The 16,867-nt window shown below is 40.3% G+C and overlaps 1 protein-coding gene across 1 annotated transcript in view; it reads left to right on the top strand.

Annotated features, from left to right (window-relative positions):
• Positions 1 to 1,355, top strand: part of gabra2a (gamma-aminobutyric acid type A receptor subunit alpha2a) — a 54,667-nt gene extending 53,312 nt beyond the window's left edge. Inside the window, exon 9 of the mRNA XM_070841961.1 lies at positions 1,053 to 1,355. Within this exon, the coding sequence (XP_070698062.1) occupies positions 1,053 to 1,355 (303 nt within the window). The remainder of the gene's footprint in view (positions 1 to 1,052) is intronic.
• Positions 1,356 to 16,867: the final 15,512 nt, after the last annotated feature.

The following is a 16,867-nucleotide window of genomic DNA, read 5'->3' as shown; positions in this document are numbered from 1 at the left end:
TCTGGAGCCCTACTTGTTCTAGTTTGTTTACATTTTGCCAATTTGCCACCTTTAAAAGCATGTGGAGTTAGCTGTTAGCAGCTTCTGTTTGCAGTGTACCAATCACTGTTCTGACAAATATAAATATAAAGAAAACCTACAACATCATGATTTTCAGGCAGTACTCGAGTTTTAAAAATGAATTTTTCTACAATTCTAGGATTGCTATTTATTTATGATCAGCATCATCAAACAGTTTTATCCTCAGGAAGCTTCTGTCACTGTCGACATACTGTAAAAAATATGTAAATCATGTCTGTCTGTTGTGACTAAAAAAAGTATGTTAAAAAGGGGGGGGCTCACTTGTATATCTGTGTTTATTATATACACAGATATGTTGACTTGTCAAATACAGATGTCACAAATGACATTAACAGCTGCTTTCCACTGTATTATAGTCATCACTTGCCTGGAGCCATCGTTAATGATATGGTATTTGTTCCACGTGGGCGTTTGCTGCCTGACAACAGAGTCAAGAATCAGATTAATTTGGGAACAAAGAAACAACAGTCCTCTGATGCTAGAGTGGCTGGAAAGTTAAACCAAGACGACATATTGTAAAATGACAGAAAGAAAAGATGGCATGTGTCAAGAGGCAAGCATCAAATCTCTCTTGAGCTGCCAATACGACAGGATCAAGAGACTGAAAGTAGCTGCTTTCAGAGACTCGGAAGGAGAGAAGATTGTGTATGTAGCTTGTGTAGCTTGGACATATGGAAACATCTCAGCAGTCAGACTTGAATCACTTTCAAGTGCAGTTCTACTTTTCTGAATGGATAAATACATATATTTATGCAGCGTTTGAAAGTATGTGAAAGGGTTTAAACGTCTGTAATTGTAATGTTTGTTGGGGCGGCGCAAGTTTTGCAGCCACACATCACAGCCCTGGGTTTCAAAACGAACCTGGCACAGTGAATTTGTTTTATCTCAAAACGTTGCATGCACCACCAACACTGGAACACCGGTAATGTTTACATCAAAAGGTCTCTAACCATGAGGCATTTCTCCTTCAGAAAAAGGAAGCATCCATCATGAAGAAGAACAACGCCTATGCTGTAGCTGTGGCTAACTATGCTCCCAACATCACGAAAGACTCCACGCTGCCCACCATCTCCAAGTGTGCTCCGAGTGATCCCAACAAGACCACAGCAGAGACAAAGCCGGAGCAGAGCAAGAAAACCTTCAACAGTGTCAGTAAGATCGATCGCATCTCCCGCATCATGTTCCCTGTGCTGTTTGGGAGCTTTAACCTGGTCTACTGGGCCACCTACCTGAACAGAGAACCAGTCATTAAAGACATGGATCCTGCCAAATGAATTGTAAGGACACACTCCAAACACACAGCCCTTTCAGGACTTATATATCTGTTGGTATTCATTTTGCTCATTCAGACACCACATCCAGACTTCCCCTCTCTCTTTCCTTACTGAGTGCAGTTTGTGATTGATGTAGGTGAACATCATTAATGGTTTAAATTAAACTTAAGAGCTTATACTACAGGAGTAAGCCAGGCATCTTTATCAGATTATAGTCAAACAGGATACTTTTAGTTTTCATCTGCCTAAACTGAGAGAAAAGGAAGCTTCAGTGCTGACTGATGTCTGCTTTCTCTCAATATTCAAAAACATGTGGAATCACATTGCATTTTCATTACATTCAAAAAGAAAAAAACAAACATATCCTTCCCTTATGGCTTACAGATGACAGCATCTTGTAATATTAGTATTAATGTTTAAATCTAAATGAATTTTTTTATAATCAAAATGGATCAAATTACTATGCGTGGTGTGAAAGATGTCACTCGAAGTGACGAAGCCACAGAGATTCTCCACCAACTTAAGTTTACTGTTTTGGTTCAGTCTCACTCTCGTTCAACCTCATTTCCAGCAGCAGGAGGCTGTTTTCAGAGACAGCTCGACCTGCTCACCACCGTGCAGCAGACAGACAAAGTCAGAAACTAGCTGGTCAGTAGCGGAACATTTCACACCCAAAGAGCCAGATATTTATCTCAGGAGTTGGAGACCAAAACCTAAATACATAATTACATTTGTGTCTTTTAGTTGTGTAAATAATTATTAGTTATTAATAATAGTAATCATTTTTTTAATGCATTCACCATTACAACTTTCCAAGATGGCAATATATCAGAGTTGTGGTTTAAGCTTGTTCCACTGTCCTCAGGTGGGGCGAAATGAATTTCTGGGACGTTGTCTGCTCCTGTGTGTGGCTAGCTGACTGTCTACCTCGCAATTATAAGGTCTTTATCTTGTCATTTTGAGAAAAGCAAAACATTATAAGCTAAACAAGTTCCAAATCTTGCTTGCACTGTGTTGTTGTCTTTATTAGCACAGGAATTTTGCTTTCAGTTTAAACATTTCAGTTCAATCTTTCCATTATTCTGAGCACTTCTAAACCTCCTGTCCTTGTTGTAGATGAACATGTCCAGCTCTACAACCTCATACTCATCAACCTCGATTTCACACATTGGAAATGATCACTCTTGCTGTCATAGAAATGTTTTTTTTTTTTTCAATCTTATTTTAAATGCTGTACGTCAATGGAGAGAACATCAACAGCTGGTACGAGGTACATTTAAAGAATGGAATTTCAATCAACACTGCCCTTGAAAAGGTCCACAATCAACAGCAATAATAGTGATTATCCAAGGATTTGTGAGATATAATACTGATGGATTATGTCATAATTACAAGAAAACATCTCTAAATTTCATTTCACCGTGTTAGATTATTATCATGAAGCATAAACTTTACATAAACGTCAGTATTCATCAGCCAGGAGGGATTTAAGAAGCAGCGAGTCACACTCGCGGTCACGGTGATCTGAATGCTCCTCAGTCTATTCTTGCAGAAAGTAGTCTGGTCCTGTGTTGGTTTTTTTTTTTAATTAATATCTATACCAAATTACAATATTTTCTGGAAACTAATTTCACACTACAGTCTCACCACGATAATTTTTTTATTTTTTATTTACAATAAAGATGAAAAATAAAATTAGAAGTAAAACATGATATTGTTAGATAAGACAGCCAGACTAGAGGAGAGACCGTCGGCGCTGCTAGTGCTGAGGCCGAAAGGGATAGTTATAATTATGTCTGAATTAGAATCATTACATTGCAGAACATTTTTGGGCTTCTAATTCCAGTGAGGCATCGTCAAGCATGGCAAAGAAGTACCTGCTGGACAGAGAGGACATAAACCTATTCATCACTGATGCCAACAGTTTTACAGATGGTTGATTAAGACATTTTGGTCCACTGTGTTCAGAAGCTGACTTGAGGACACTAATGGTGCTTTGCTGCTCACTCTGTAGCTTTTGTACAGCTTTCTAGACTTTTTGCCACTCTACTTCCCCACGTGAAGTGCATCCCACTGTCGACACAAATGTGTGAGAATATGTGTTTGTGTGTGTGAATTATATATGTCTTAATGTGTCTCTGTGTTTATTTAAATAATGAGTTTGATTGTTATCTTTTTAATATCAAATGTAGCAGGAACGAAGGACCTTCACACATTTATAAGTCTTAACTTCGGTCCCCCTTAGAAGAGTATACTGTGTCAATAGTACTGCCTTTTTTGAATTTTGTGTATTTATGTGTTAAGTTCTTGAAATTGTTTTTTCCTTCCAATACACTTATTATATACATTTCTTAGATAAGTATATAAACCTTGTACTTTGTTTAACCCTTTGTTCCACTTGTGTATCTTTTAGATGAGATTTGTTCAAGAGGTCAATATTTTTTCCGTCTTGCACACTTGAACCTGTTTGTGTTTTTTAAATGTTGGAGTGGAGAAGCTCTTCCTGATTGATATGACCACTAATACAATTGTGAAATTCACTCACAACAAATCTCAGTGTCTTCCTGTTTTTAGCTGAACAAAACTAAGATGTTTCAGAGTCAGCATGCGTGGAAACAATCAAGCCAAAATTGGTAACAGAAAAAAGAAAACCATCCATTCACACCCAACAGTTGTAAATAAGAGCCCTACCAGGACAATAGACACACACAAGAACGAAATCTAGTTATGTCTCCATCAATAGTTTTCTCATTTTTAGTGTCCCTGAGCCCACTTCAAACTAATGTATTTCAATGGAAGTATCTTTTTGTGTCTTGTGTGATCTTCTCTTCTGTCAGTAGGACTTCTGTAGGATTTGGGAGCACAGAAGTTGTGCTGTTATTTCTCATTTTATATATATTTTTTAAAATATAACCGCTACATTACTCAACATCTAACCATGATATTTTATCCTTATCCTCTCTTCATCTTATCAGTCCACATCAGTCTTTGGCCGTACAGAGGGTTCGCTGCCAGTCAAAAACGTGTGCTTGATAAGTCAACAAAACAACCAGTTAATGCTATCATCATCCATTTCCTGTCCTGTCCTTGACAGCTCAACAATACTACAGACTACCGTTCAGGCCATTAGTTTGAATTATTACCATCTCAATTCAAAAAACTATTAAGGTTTTTCAATAGGTTTATCGATAGTACTGTCCATATTTCCATCCATATTTCCATCAACATTTCATTTCAAGTTTCTTCATTTTATAACAGCCTACTATGTCACTCTGCAATTTTCAAATTAATTATAATATTGGACCCACTTTTTTATTTCATTTTATGAAGTGGGTCTTCAAAGTGCTCTGTGAAACGAGGCCCGTCCTGTAGGTGTAATACTAACCTTCATAACACATGTTTTCAGGCATGGGGTCGACTGTTATAGAGAGCTCTTATCAAAAAGTAGAATTATGTAGAGCTTGTACCATGCAATTTCACACAAATCAGCACCACAGTTGTAGTTCTCAGTTTAGGGTTGCAACTAAAAGATATATATATTGAATGTATCACATATCTAGTATACCCAAACTAGCAATTACTAGATAATCTGTTTTGATATCTTGGTTAAATATGAAAAATTAGGTTTTGGATTGGCAGTTCTTACAGTTTACAAAGTAGGATTTTAATAAGATATATCTATCAAATATAGCAAATATCTAGTATAGCCAAATTAGTAATAAAACTGTATCTTGATGATCTATGTTAAAATTAAATTTCATGACTATTTCACAAACCTTTGTGAGACTGGGTTGCGTAAAGACAATACAAGTACAGACCATTTACCATTTAGAAAAGTGCGTCATGTACATTATTATCAACATTTTCTCTCCTAGCTTTGATCTGACAATTCACAGACTAGTTAGTGAGAAATAAATAGGCATATGGTCCACCTCAGACCCTGTCCATGGACACCAGAGCAAAACCACTCACAGCATCTACTAAGAAGAGGTCAAAGGTCATCGACCAGGAGTCAGAGGTGGATGAAGGATATTTAGGGTTTTTAGAGAGTAGACTTACATAACAAGGAGTTACAAGACTGACAAAATTCTCTGAACTTTTATATCAATTATTTAGGACAAAGCAGACATAACAGATAATGCGTGCAATGTATGCTTCAGTGGCCCACCCAAGAGACCAATGTCATGCTCTCTGAAAAACTGTGCAGTATTTCAGTGGTGTGTATTTCAAGGACCCACTCAACAAGTTTCATATCAAATCAGGGCCACAACAGGAGAGCAAAAGTACGTACATTTATGGTATAAATAGAAGAAAAATAAAAGCAAGTAAAGCATCTAAAATCAAGTACAAAGTAAAGCACCTTATGATTCCTGCCATTTTGCTTGTGTAATACTTACAGTTTTTTAGCATTCATCCAGAGTTTTTGCTAACAGTTTAGATTTTTTGTCATTTCAGATTTTTTTTGGCAATAAAGTGACTCTATGTAGAGCATGACGTTCTTTATTTGTAATGCCAGCTACAAATGTTATGGAGAATCAAAGGAATCAGCCGGACACCAACGTCAGCAGCCTCGGGGAATTTTATTAAATACAACACAGCTTCACAAGCTCTTCAATATCGATACCAATTCCAATTCAATTCCAAAGTTCTCATCAACTTCAGGGGTTTTTATACTTCAATACTGCGTCACTACTCAATGTGTGTGTATTGCATTGGGTGTGCTCATTTGGTGTGTGTATGATTATTCTGGTGAATTGTATGTGTGTGACATCCTGCTTTCCACTTTGTGTGTACGCAGTATTCCAGTAACTTGCGTGCATATCTCTCTGCTACTGCAGAGTGTGTGTTATCCTGTTTCCAACTTGGGTTACCTTACCATGCCAGGAATTGTTATGGATGTTCTCATGAAACTCACGAGTTTCCAGGACAGGACAGTCAGACATCCTGTGCAACGTGTGTGTTCTGTTATCAGACTTTAACATATTTTTCCTCCTACACAAACTACCCTTACTATCTCTTTGTCTGTTATGATGGTTACTAAGTCAAATTAGGCAAATATAGAGTCATATTTTCTTGCCTTGACTTGGCCAAGAGCGGTATTTCATGGCATGGTGACGTCATCAGGAAAAGCGGCTTCCAGGAACAAGAATGTAAACGAACAATGGCGTCTGAAGCATAGTGTATGATACTGGCTGTCTTGAGCTTGGAAAAGCCCAAATAAAAGAAGGCAAACGTGCCTTTGACCTTTCCTGTGTGTCGTGTTTCTGTTGCTTCTACTGGGATTTGATTTAAGAATCTTGCAGAGATGGTTCAGCCACACAACTCCAGTGGAGATCTAAACGACTCAGCCTGTGTACTGCCACCACTATTTTGTCTCAATATGTGACCAAGCAAACTCGCTGCTCACTACTCACTTATCCAACCACACCCTCCTGCTGCTACCTATTAACGCCTGTTCCTCACCACACACCCCATCATCCTCCTGTGTGCTCAGCTCTTTCATGCTTTCTCATTCAAAGATGAGATTGATGTGCATCCTCTTGTTTAAGAAAATAAATGGACGGACGATTGAATGTAAAATTTGAATGACTAATATAGAAATGGTATGACATACTTTCAGACATTCTTTTTACAATAACTGCATGTATGTATCTCATTAGCTGTTTACGAAGGTTAAAAAAAGGAGTATTAATCACCAATGTTTATCCATTATTACTATTATTATTATTATTATTACTATTTGGAGTCATCAAGCTACTGCGGCCCATAATGAAAAAATAACAATAATCATAATATCCCTAATTTTCTTTGTCCTTTTTCTCTAAGGATCTGCCCTCACCCGTAAATAAAGCTTCCATGAAATCACTAAATGATTGAGTGCAAATGTAACATTCAATTCAATTCAGTTGTTTTAAATTTCACCGCACAATTAAATTCTTGCTTTGCCGTTTTGCCTTCAATGCTGCTTCAGGATTCAAAAAATACATAGAAAAAGAAAGAAGATAGATAAACTGTAGCTATACAAGGAACTATATACAGTTCTACTATAGTTCTCTCAGCTGTGAGAACTGCTGAGGGCCGTGTGCGACACTGCAGATATTGCATCTTCCGTGGATCTGTTGGTGCAGTAGGTATGGTGCAGAGGTGTGCTGTTCTGAATGTGAGCTAGCGCCACTCTCTCAAAGTGCTTCATAATGATTGGAATGAGTGCTACAGGCCTGTAGTCATTCAGCGTGTTAACCGGACTCCTCTTGGGGACCGGGATGATGGTGGTGGATTTGAAGCAGGTCGGGACTGTGGCCTGCATGAGTGACAGGTTGGAGGTGCGGACATCAGCCAGCTCTGAAGGACATACCCTGAGGACCTGCCCGGGGATGTTATCTAGGCCAGCTGCCTTTCATGGGTTTACTCTTCTGAGGGCTCAGTGCATGTCAGCTGATGAGACAGACAGTGGGGGGGGGGGTCGTGCCTGTCCCGTCTCAAAGCGACTGTCCCATGGAGGGAATCACAAACATCTCCACCTCACGGAGTTGTAGTCCGTGATGTGCTTCAGGCCCTGCCACATGCGCCGGTGTCGGTGGAGTAGTAGCCCTCCAGCTTCTTTTGGTATTGCTGTTTGTAATCTGTTGTAATCTGTATTACTCCACCTCATTACCTGATCTAAATGCCCACGAGCAGGCGTGCAGCATGTGTCTGACCTGACTGTTCTTCCAGGGCTTCTGGTTGTATGTGGTATTTAATGATCCGTGAGGTGGGTGCTATGTTATGTGATGCAGCTGCTGATGTAGCCAGCTACGTACTCTGCATACAGTTCTATGTTTGGTCTATGGACAGCAAATGCTTTTTATGCACACGGTTGCTGAGCATCTGACCAGAATCTTAAAGGAGTCAGTATTTAGCAAAAACCATTTAACAACTTAAGATCTCTGCTGGTACGGCTTAGAAATAAGCCACCCCCGAGGGGAAGACTGGAGTGGTATTATCATGACATCACGTTTGTGTGTGGGGAACACTACATCAGTGAAATAAGAAACACCCTGGATGACGGCTTGAATCAGAAAAAACCCCAAATCATGGCTGTGTCCAAAATCATTCCTTATTTGCTAAATATTGGGCTGTTTTTATTGTCTCCTATTTTCTTTGTCTGAATGTCTGAGCTGAGAGCGTTCTAATGCCCATAAAAATCCCCACAATGGAATGAAAGCAGAAGTGTCAATGGCATATACACAACTTTCTGATATAAATCCCAAAATACAATGTCCAAATGACAGCTATGTGATGCTAGATATGTCAGCGCCGATGATTCATAAGTGTGTCAATTCACTGCTTCCAGAGAGGAATCTGCTGAGTGTCGCTTATATAGGGAGCAGTGTCTGAGTGAATGTTGGGGTTACAGCATCAGCTAAAACTAATAGCTCAAAGGGAGGCTGTGGGCAGAAGGATCAAGGAGGATTTCCAGGTCCAACAACAGACAAAGACACAGGTTACTTACTCCCCTACTAAATACAACCAGCTGTTATCATGTGACAAGATGTATGACAAGATACATGTATCAAGCTTATCTTCTTTGTAGGCTTAATAAGGAGCAAGTGTGTAGCTTGAGAGGGTAAGAAAGACCACAAAGCACTTACAGCTCATACATACAGCTCTCTTGCAACCATATATGTAAATTTCATGGCAGTCTGACTCGTGTCATGCTCTGGACTTGACCAGACTGACATCACATACTTTTATACTTGCCGCTGCTGGGGTGTAATCAGCTTTAAATGTTAAGGTTACTCTACACAAAGGTGTCTAGATATCCTTAAAACACACACACACACACACACACACACACACACACACACACACACAGTCAGCAGACCACGAGGCATCCAAATCCCAACAGTGCTTAGATCCACAGCATTGCTGAGAGTGGAGTCCTGCTGAATGGTGAGTGTTGCTGAAGAGGCTATAATCAGCCCGGCTCCACATTCACAGCACATCAGCACATTTACCCTCCTGTCTGCACTTGTCCACCTGCCTTTGATCAGCACCAACATCACCTTATCCCTATTGCTTGATAGCCTATTCTCAAACCCCACAAGCTTTGCACACAGCAGCTACAAAAATACAGTAAGAGAATGCTATTTCAATTCCTCTGTACTCCTACTTAAAACTACGTTATAAAAGAGGTGGCGAAACAAGTTTTCTATGCCAAAAGGCGTACAAATCACAACAGCCAAAAATATGCATATACACATGCACAAAACCTTGTCATGGAAACACAGTATTTCTGTTACTATGACTCAAATCATTTAATAACACACACACACACACAAAGTGAGTCTTCTGTCCATCACAATAATCTTGAATCTCTGAGATGGAGTAGCTTTCTAAGGGCCTGACCGTAGCCAGAGGCCAGAGCTGTCCACACTCATCTCAGACTCCCCTCAATTTCATCCCATAATATCCACCCCAGCTCTCTACATCCAGTGCTGCTGCCTCAGCCAGCTGGTCTGCTGGCCTGCAGCTGACGACACACGTCAGGGAAACTTGCACCTCACGTCTGGCGCACAAGTTAAGCAGAAAAGTAAGTGAGGTGTGACTCATAATCTGACTCACGTAATCCTGACAGGCCATTTATGGGATTTAGAAAGTGAATGATTTTAAGACCAGTTAAAAAAACCACAATGATGAAATAAAGCTGTGAGAAAACAGTTTTCAGACTGAAACTGTATCTTGTTGAGCCGTAAGTGGGCTAAAATAAGGAATTTCATCTGATTAACGATTTGTATCTTGTTTATAGCATGCACGAACAAGATACAGTTCATGTAACTGCCCAGTTTTAACTCGTGTACACCATCTGCAGCTATAGGACAGGTGTTTAGTTTGTCTCAACTCAACCTCTCTAATGTATTTTAAATGTTGTTGATGCATTTCTTCACCCTATGCAAAATACTTGTGTTTGATTGTACAATACAAAAAAACTTGGCCTTGCTTTACCTGTGGCAGCTGTGGCTCAAAGGATGAGTGGGTCGTCCATCAATTGGAAGGTCGGCGGTTCGATCTAAGTCGTGTCAAAGTGTCCTTGGACAAGACACTGAACCCCAACTGAAGCATAACTCCAGTGTGTGAATGTGTGTCGTTGGTGAATGAGGATGTCATGTAGAAGTGCTTTGAGTAGTTGAAATGACTGAAATAATACAGACCATTTGCCTTAAAGTTAGTTTTTATGTGGTGGCCCCATTCAGCCTCCTCCTTTAATATGCTTCCAGTTAGATGAGTCTTGATGCAAGGAAGCAAAATTCTAAACGCTGATGAGTTAAGTAACTCAACACTCAACTGTTGTTTCACTATTGTCAGCAAACTTCCTTCCAGCCTGAGGAGGTATTGTAGTAGCAGGAAAATCACATGAATTCTGACAGACTGAGGTCACACAAATCAGATACGTATGTATCAAGCAATGGCTAACTAGAATTAAAAATGTCAGAATTAATGTGGTCTTTCTTATCACACCCCTGGATTACATGCCCGCTAATTGCGTGGCTTTTGTTTTTGAGCTCTACAAAGTAGATAGCTCCAATAGCTTGCTTTTATCACATACTGTATCTCTGGCACAATCAGGTTCTCAGTGTAATGTAAAATGCCATCTAGCAGCTCTGATGAGCTGTGTACCCAGCAGCACCGCACCACTCAGATCTAAAATATAATTACAGCTACAGCACTGGCCCGAGGGATGGCAAGGCTGTTCACAATAGTTTTATCATGTGTGAATAATCTACCTCTCTCACCTCTGTGCTGTCTGCATCCTCAGTCAGCAAGAAGGGACTCAGCACTGCACCACAAGCAAACGCAAACACACTATCATCTCGCAATGTAATCTGACGAGAACAAAAGGGCATAACATGAAACATTTTACAGGAAGTGAGTAGGGCTGATTAATTTATCCATTCAGAGAAACATGCCTGAGTGTTACTAATCATCTATACCTGTTCGAATGAATGCTATACAGCCAAACATCCATGTCCACATGTTTCCATAAGATCAGAGAACAGGGACATCGCCGTCACAACACAGTAACATGTTGTGCTCAGTACTCTGGGGTTTGCACTATTTCTGGGGCTATCTGAAATAATTACTTATTAAAGATAATTAATAATTCTATTGTTTAGTGTTAAGTCCACCTCAACTGGGGCACCACCTCGAGGAAAGAGCATTTTACTCATTCAGTCTCATAAAATACTGACCTCAATCAATTTGGTATTATGATTAATAATTAACTTTCTGAGGTCCTGACAGAGTAGAGGTTGGCAGTATTCACTCTACAATATTAAAGAAGACAGCATGTGGATTAACACATTTATTAACACATAACAAAATCAATCATAAACAATCTACCTAAGACAATACATTAACAAGGTTAAACCATTGTATAGCCATGTATACAGTAATTCTATGCTGTATATGTCCAGTTAGAGTTTGTTCCCAGTCCTCAGAAGGGAAGAAGAAGGTCCTTCAGTGTGCTGCTTTCTCAGCCTGTTGATGAACCAGGCTGGAAGAAGGTTCTGGTTCTTTGTCCTTGTTGTCCTGGTTGCAGGATGGAGGAATCTGGTCGCTCCTTTGTTCCTTGATAGTGAGCAGCTCAGTACTAACTTGCTGGTGTGTTCCTGTTGCTCTGAAGATCAGCTGGCAGACTTTGGATCATACCTGCTGGTGCTGATAAACTTGGTTCAGGCAGGACTTTGTGTCGCTGCCATGAAAAAGGTGGTCTGCTCTGGGGCTGGAGGAGTGAGCTGCAGACCTGGAGCTGGACTCTCAGGGGTCCTGGTGAGATGAGGTGCAGCGCTGAACTGGTCTCCAGCAGAGCCCAAGGTGAAAGAGAGCTGAACCCTCAGGGGTCGAAAGACAGAGAAACATGTTGTCCTCACTAATTTGGTGGAGAACAAACAAACATAAATAAAAATCAGGCAAAGACAGCATGATTCATAACCTAGTAGGAAGGATGGCTCTGTTTGCCTGTAACCAGAAACTGGGTACAAGTGTGGAAGATGTGTTCACTGGTCAGGCAGCTGCAGTGTGAATCCATGGGTTTTAATGCTGGACAGCAGGAATGACTGCATCATCTTGTTGTATTTCCTCCTGTTTCAGTAATATTTACTAAAAACTGTGGCTGGCTGTTTTGGAAATGAAAGACAGACTTTTTTATGTCTTCAGTAGGAACCAAAGGTCTTGGTGTTGAGAGCCACGGGCAGGATGGGGAAATCAGACAATGCTGAAAGAGGAACAAACACATTGTTACTTTTGGCCTATTCAAGGGTTTTTTTGGCCATAAGAAAGACATAGAATAACACCTGACTTCACAAGTAGATGTATTTGTCAGAAAGAAAGTAAATGGCGAATGATAATGATCTGACCACATATACTATACCAAACGTGCACAGTATTTATACAGTCTTGTATGTATAATGTTCAAATGTTTTCATGAATATTTATTGAATGACAATTGGAGGAAGAATGTAGTTGTTTGTGGTTTATCAGCAGAGTGCTTTGATGAAAAGATAAAAGCAAATGGGAATTTTTTTGAAATTGGTGTCCCTCATATCACCTTTTTCATGCTATTTGGGTATACGGCATAATTAGTTGATGTAGTGTCTTCGCAACAGCAATAATATTTTTCCCTGCAGGATGTTTAGGCCTCACTAGTTAATTTGATTTATTAAAATGTGTTTCTTGGTGGCAATTAAAAATGTAGTATTAAGCTTTGAACAAGAGAAGTGGTTGCTGCTTCATTCAGTTGTTAACGGCCAAAATGTTGATTTGTATGCTTCAAGCAGCTGACGATGGATGTGAGTAATAAAGTTAATTTCAGAGCTTCCAACCATCCCTTCCATCCTTTCAAAAAAAACATGTCACAGACAGACAGACTGTTCTTCCCGAGGAAACCCACATTCCTCAGTGTGCTTGGGAGGTGGCATCAAGTCTGTTTTCTCCTACAGTCTGGTTTCTGCATGTACCGACACTGTGAAAGACTTCAAAATGAAATTAATTAGAAAACGAATCGCTCCTTATAGTTGTCCACTAGGTGAGCACCTAGCTCACCTGTGCCTAATGACCCTAGGAGTGGTAAAGACTAACTTTAGTCTGAAACACATCACTTTGAATACAACGGTCAGACAAAATGACTGAATCATGAATCGTTGGGTCTCTCTCTAATTAAAGAGTTTGGTCTAGACCTGCTCTTTATGGAAAGAGTCTCGAGATAACACTGTTATGATTTGGCGCTCTATAAATAAAGACTGATTGATTGATTGATTGATTGATTGATTGATTGATTGATTGATTGATTGATTGATTGATTGATTGATTGATTGATTGATTGATTGATTGATTGATAATGCAGTGAGTTCAGGTCACACCACAAAATCACCAAGATCTTGAATCTCTTTTACTGAATGAGTCTGTAATGACACAACATGTGACAGGGACTGCATCAGTTCACACCCTCTCCTCAGACTACTACTGAGGGATGCATAAAATAATAGTAATAATAAAACAAACGAAAAATCAAATAAGTCTGCCCTGTCCCACATGTCTAAACCACCACAGGATAGGCACAATTAACCAGCATGTGTACACACACACAAAACATTAGTGAAGCAACAATACACCTCACGTTCATTCTATATAGATCCCGAAGGAAATATACACTCCCCATGGCTCTGTGAGATGCAAGGTGTGACTTTAAGCTAGCGCTGGCACTTCGAGGGAACACAGTTGAGAACTCTTGCAATACCCTTTAAAACACCTTACAGTACAGACTTTCACTTTTTATGTTACAACTGTCTGACATTGCTCTTTCATAACATAGTCACAGAACTGTAAATGAAACACTGGAATCGAACTTAGAAGCAGAACACTCCGTCATCACACCTGTCTCTTTCAGTTCCAAATACAGACTGAAAGAGAACGTCTCACGTGGCTGTACCAAGTGCTGCAGGCGGTCCATCAATCCAAAGACTCAACAGATTCACATGAAAGCAAAAGGTACATAGAACGTTGCTTATTTTTTTAGTGCTTGATTACTGATTACTATACTGATTATAAACATAATAACTAATTATTACACAAAATCATAAAAGCACTACAAATCCGTAACCCCCCCCCCTTCTCATTATTAGCAGATGGAACATCCCCCTTGACACATTCCAATTCACTCGTAACTAGTGGTGGTAAACTCAGGTTACTCTGAGTCACTCACTAAAGTGATCCGGTTCACTTGAGTCACTTGAGTCAGTGTTGTTGCCCCCCTCCCCTGTCGCTGTGGATTCACCCATGGTAAGGATCCACATACGCATTATTAGGTTACACAGAAGTTTATTTTAAAATTCCACACAGCAGAAAACAAACAGCAGTCCTAAAGTAGCCTGTAAGCATTTTTGTCTGTTGTCTAACAATTATAATAATAATAATAATAATAATAATAATATAACATAATAATAGTAATGATATAACTGTAGTTTGTTGTTGTTTTGCTTACAATAAAATATGCTGTATTACTAGTCTATACCACTACTACTGATAATAATAACCACCATCATCATCATCATCATCATAGCATGTGCATAAAATATATGAGCCACATAACGAACACCAGTGTGTTTAACCACTTGTTTATTTAACTTATTACTCTCATTCATTGACTGGAGTGAAGTCAGTGAACCGAATCACCTGAGCCTGCGGTGTTTCCTGTGAGTCCACTAACTCGCCTTGTGTACAAGCAGCAGCCAGCCAGAGGACGCATAGGATCCGGGTTAATGGAGACCTCGGACTCGTGATTCCTGATTCAGTACGAAGATTCGAATCATTAACCCGGGTGATTCAGGAACCGACCAGCTCTACTCGTAACACAGGGGCTTCGAGTTAGCTGGAATACCAAAGCACACCACTACAATAATGTGGAGTGTACTGTATCTAGTCAGAGTGGTCTGTATTTATATAGCGCCTTACTAGTCATTTCACATCCTCATGCTCACAGCATTCATTCAGGAGGAATCTAAGCTGGAGGAGACTGTTCTTTCACACACATTCACACACTGAAGCTGCTTCAGGAGCAGGTTGGGGTTCAGTGTCTTGCCCGAGGACACTTCGACATGCTGACTCACAGGAGCCGGGGATCGAACCACCGACCCTCCAATTGATATGTGATCCCACAAGGTACTGTGGTTCTCTCTTCCTTCCTCGTCATGTGAGGATGAACACTAATGAGAGTTCTGGCAGAGGCCGTTTGATCTCTTCCTGATTCATCTCATGAATTTTTTTTTTGACAGACATATCATATATTATTTACAAGAAGAACTCCAGGATACTCTGCAGCTTCTACAGGTGCACCGTTGAGAGTATCCTGACTGGTTGCATCACCTCCTGGTACGGCAGTTGCACCGTCCTCAACCGTAAGGCTCTACAGAGGGTGGTGAAGACCGCACAGCACATCACCAGGACGATGCCGCCATCCATGGAGGACCTCTACACCCAGCGGTGTAGGAAGAAGGCCACCAGTATCATCGAGGACTCTTATCACCCGGGCCACAAACTGTTCTGCCTGCTGCCGTCTGGCCATACCGCAGCATCCGAGCCCGCAGCAGCAGGCTCAGGGACAGTTTCATCCCCCAGGCCAGAAGACTTTTAAACTGCCCATAATCTGCACAAACAATTTTGCACTGCCCTATTTTGCACCTCTATTTATTTATTATCTATTTAGCTGTACATTTGATTTTATTTTATTTATTTGTTTTAGTTGTATATACCTTATTTTAGATTACTTACTTACTTGCTGGCGTGTTTTTCTTTATTGATACTGTCAGCGGTGTTACCGGGAACCACAAACACAACAATTTCACTGCCAGTGATCGCTTCATGTAACTGCTGAGCATGTGACAATAAAGTCTTTGATTTGATTCGATTTGATTTGAAGAAGAAACAACTGAAGAAAATTCAGGAAAAGAACTTTCATGGTTTTTTTTGGAGCAGCAATACACTTTGTCTTCTTTGTCTTAACATTCAGCCTGTGAGTCATCTAAGGAGCGCTGTGCCCCATGTGGTGAACCACTCCCCACCCTGATGGTCCACGTGCTGTTTCAAAACCTTCTCCACACTGCTAGGAATACATTTGCGGACGGCGATGTAAGAACGTAATGGGGGTCATGTACTCTATCTTCCTGGTAATTCTGCTTATCAGAGGGGAATTCATGTTCTACAGTTCCACCCTTACACAGGACCAGTATCTGTGACAGTTACATTTCACCATATATACACACTGTACATCCAGTGCTAATGTTCAGTGCCATTGCAGGAAGTAGTGAGTCCCTCGTGTAGCCAGACTTAAGTGAGGGTGGGGAGGTCAGAGCTGTGGAATGACATGTAGCATGTTCAACTGCCGTGCCTCGGAGTCACCTTGGACTCATGATCGCTGAAATCCTGGTCATGACCCTGCTGAGTGAGAAACCATGGAGTGTTAATGTGACCCCCCCCCC

The sequence above is a fragment of the Pempheris klunzingeri genome, chromosome 13, assembly GCF_042242105.1.
Source record: "Pempheris klunzingeri isolate RE-2024b chromosome 13, fPemKlu1.hap1, whole genome shotgun sequence".
NCBI lineage: Eukaryota > Metazoa > Chordata > Actinopteri > Acropomatiformes > Pempheridae > Pempheris > Pempheris klunzingeri.
The sequence above is the reverse complement of the archived record's forward strand: the minus strand, read 5'-3'. Positions and strand labels throughout refer to the sequence as shown.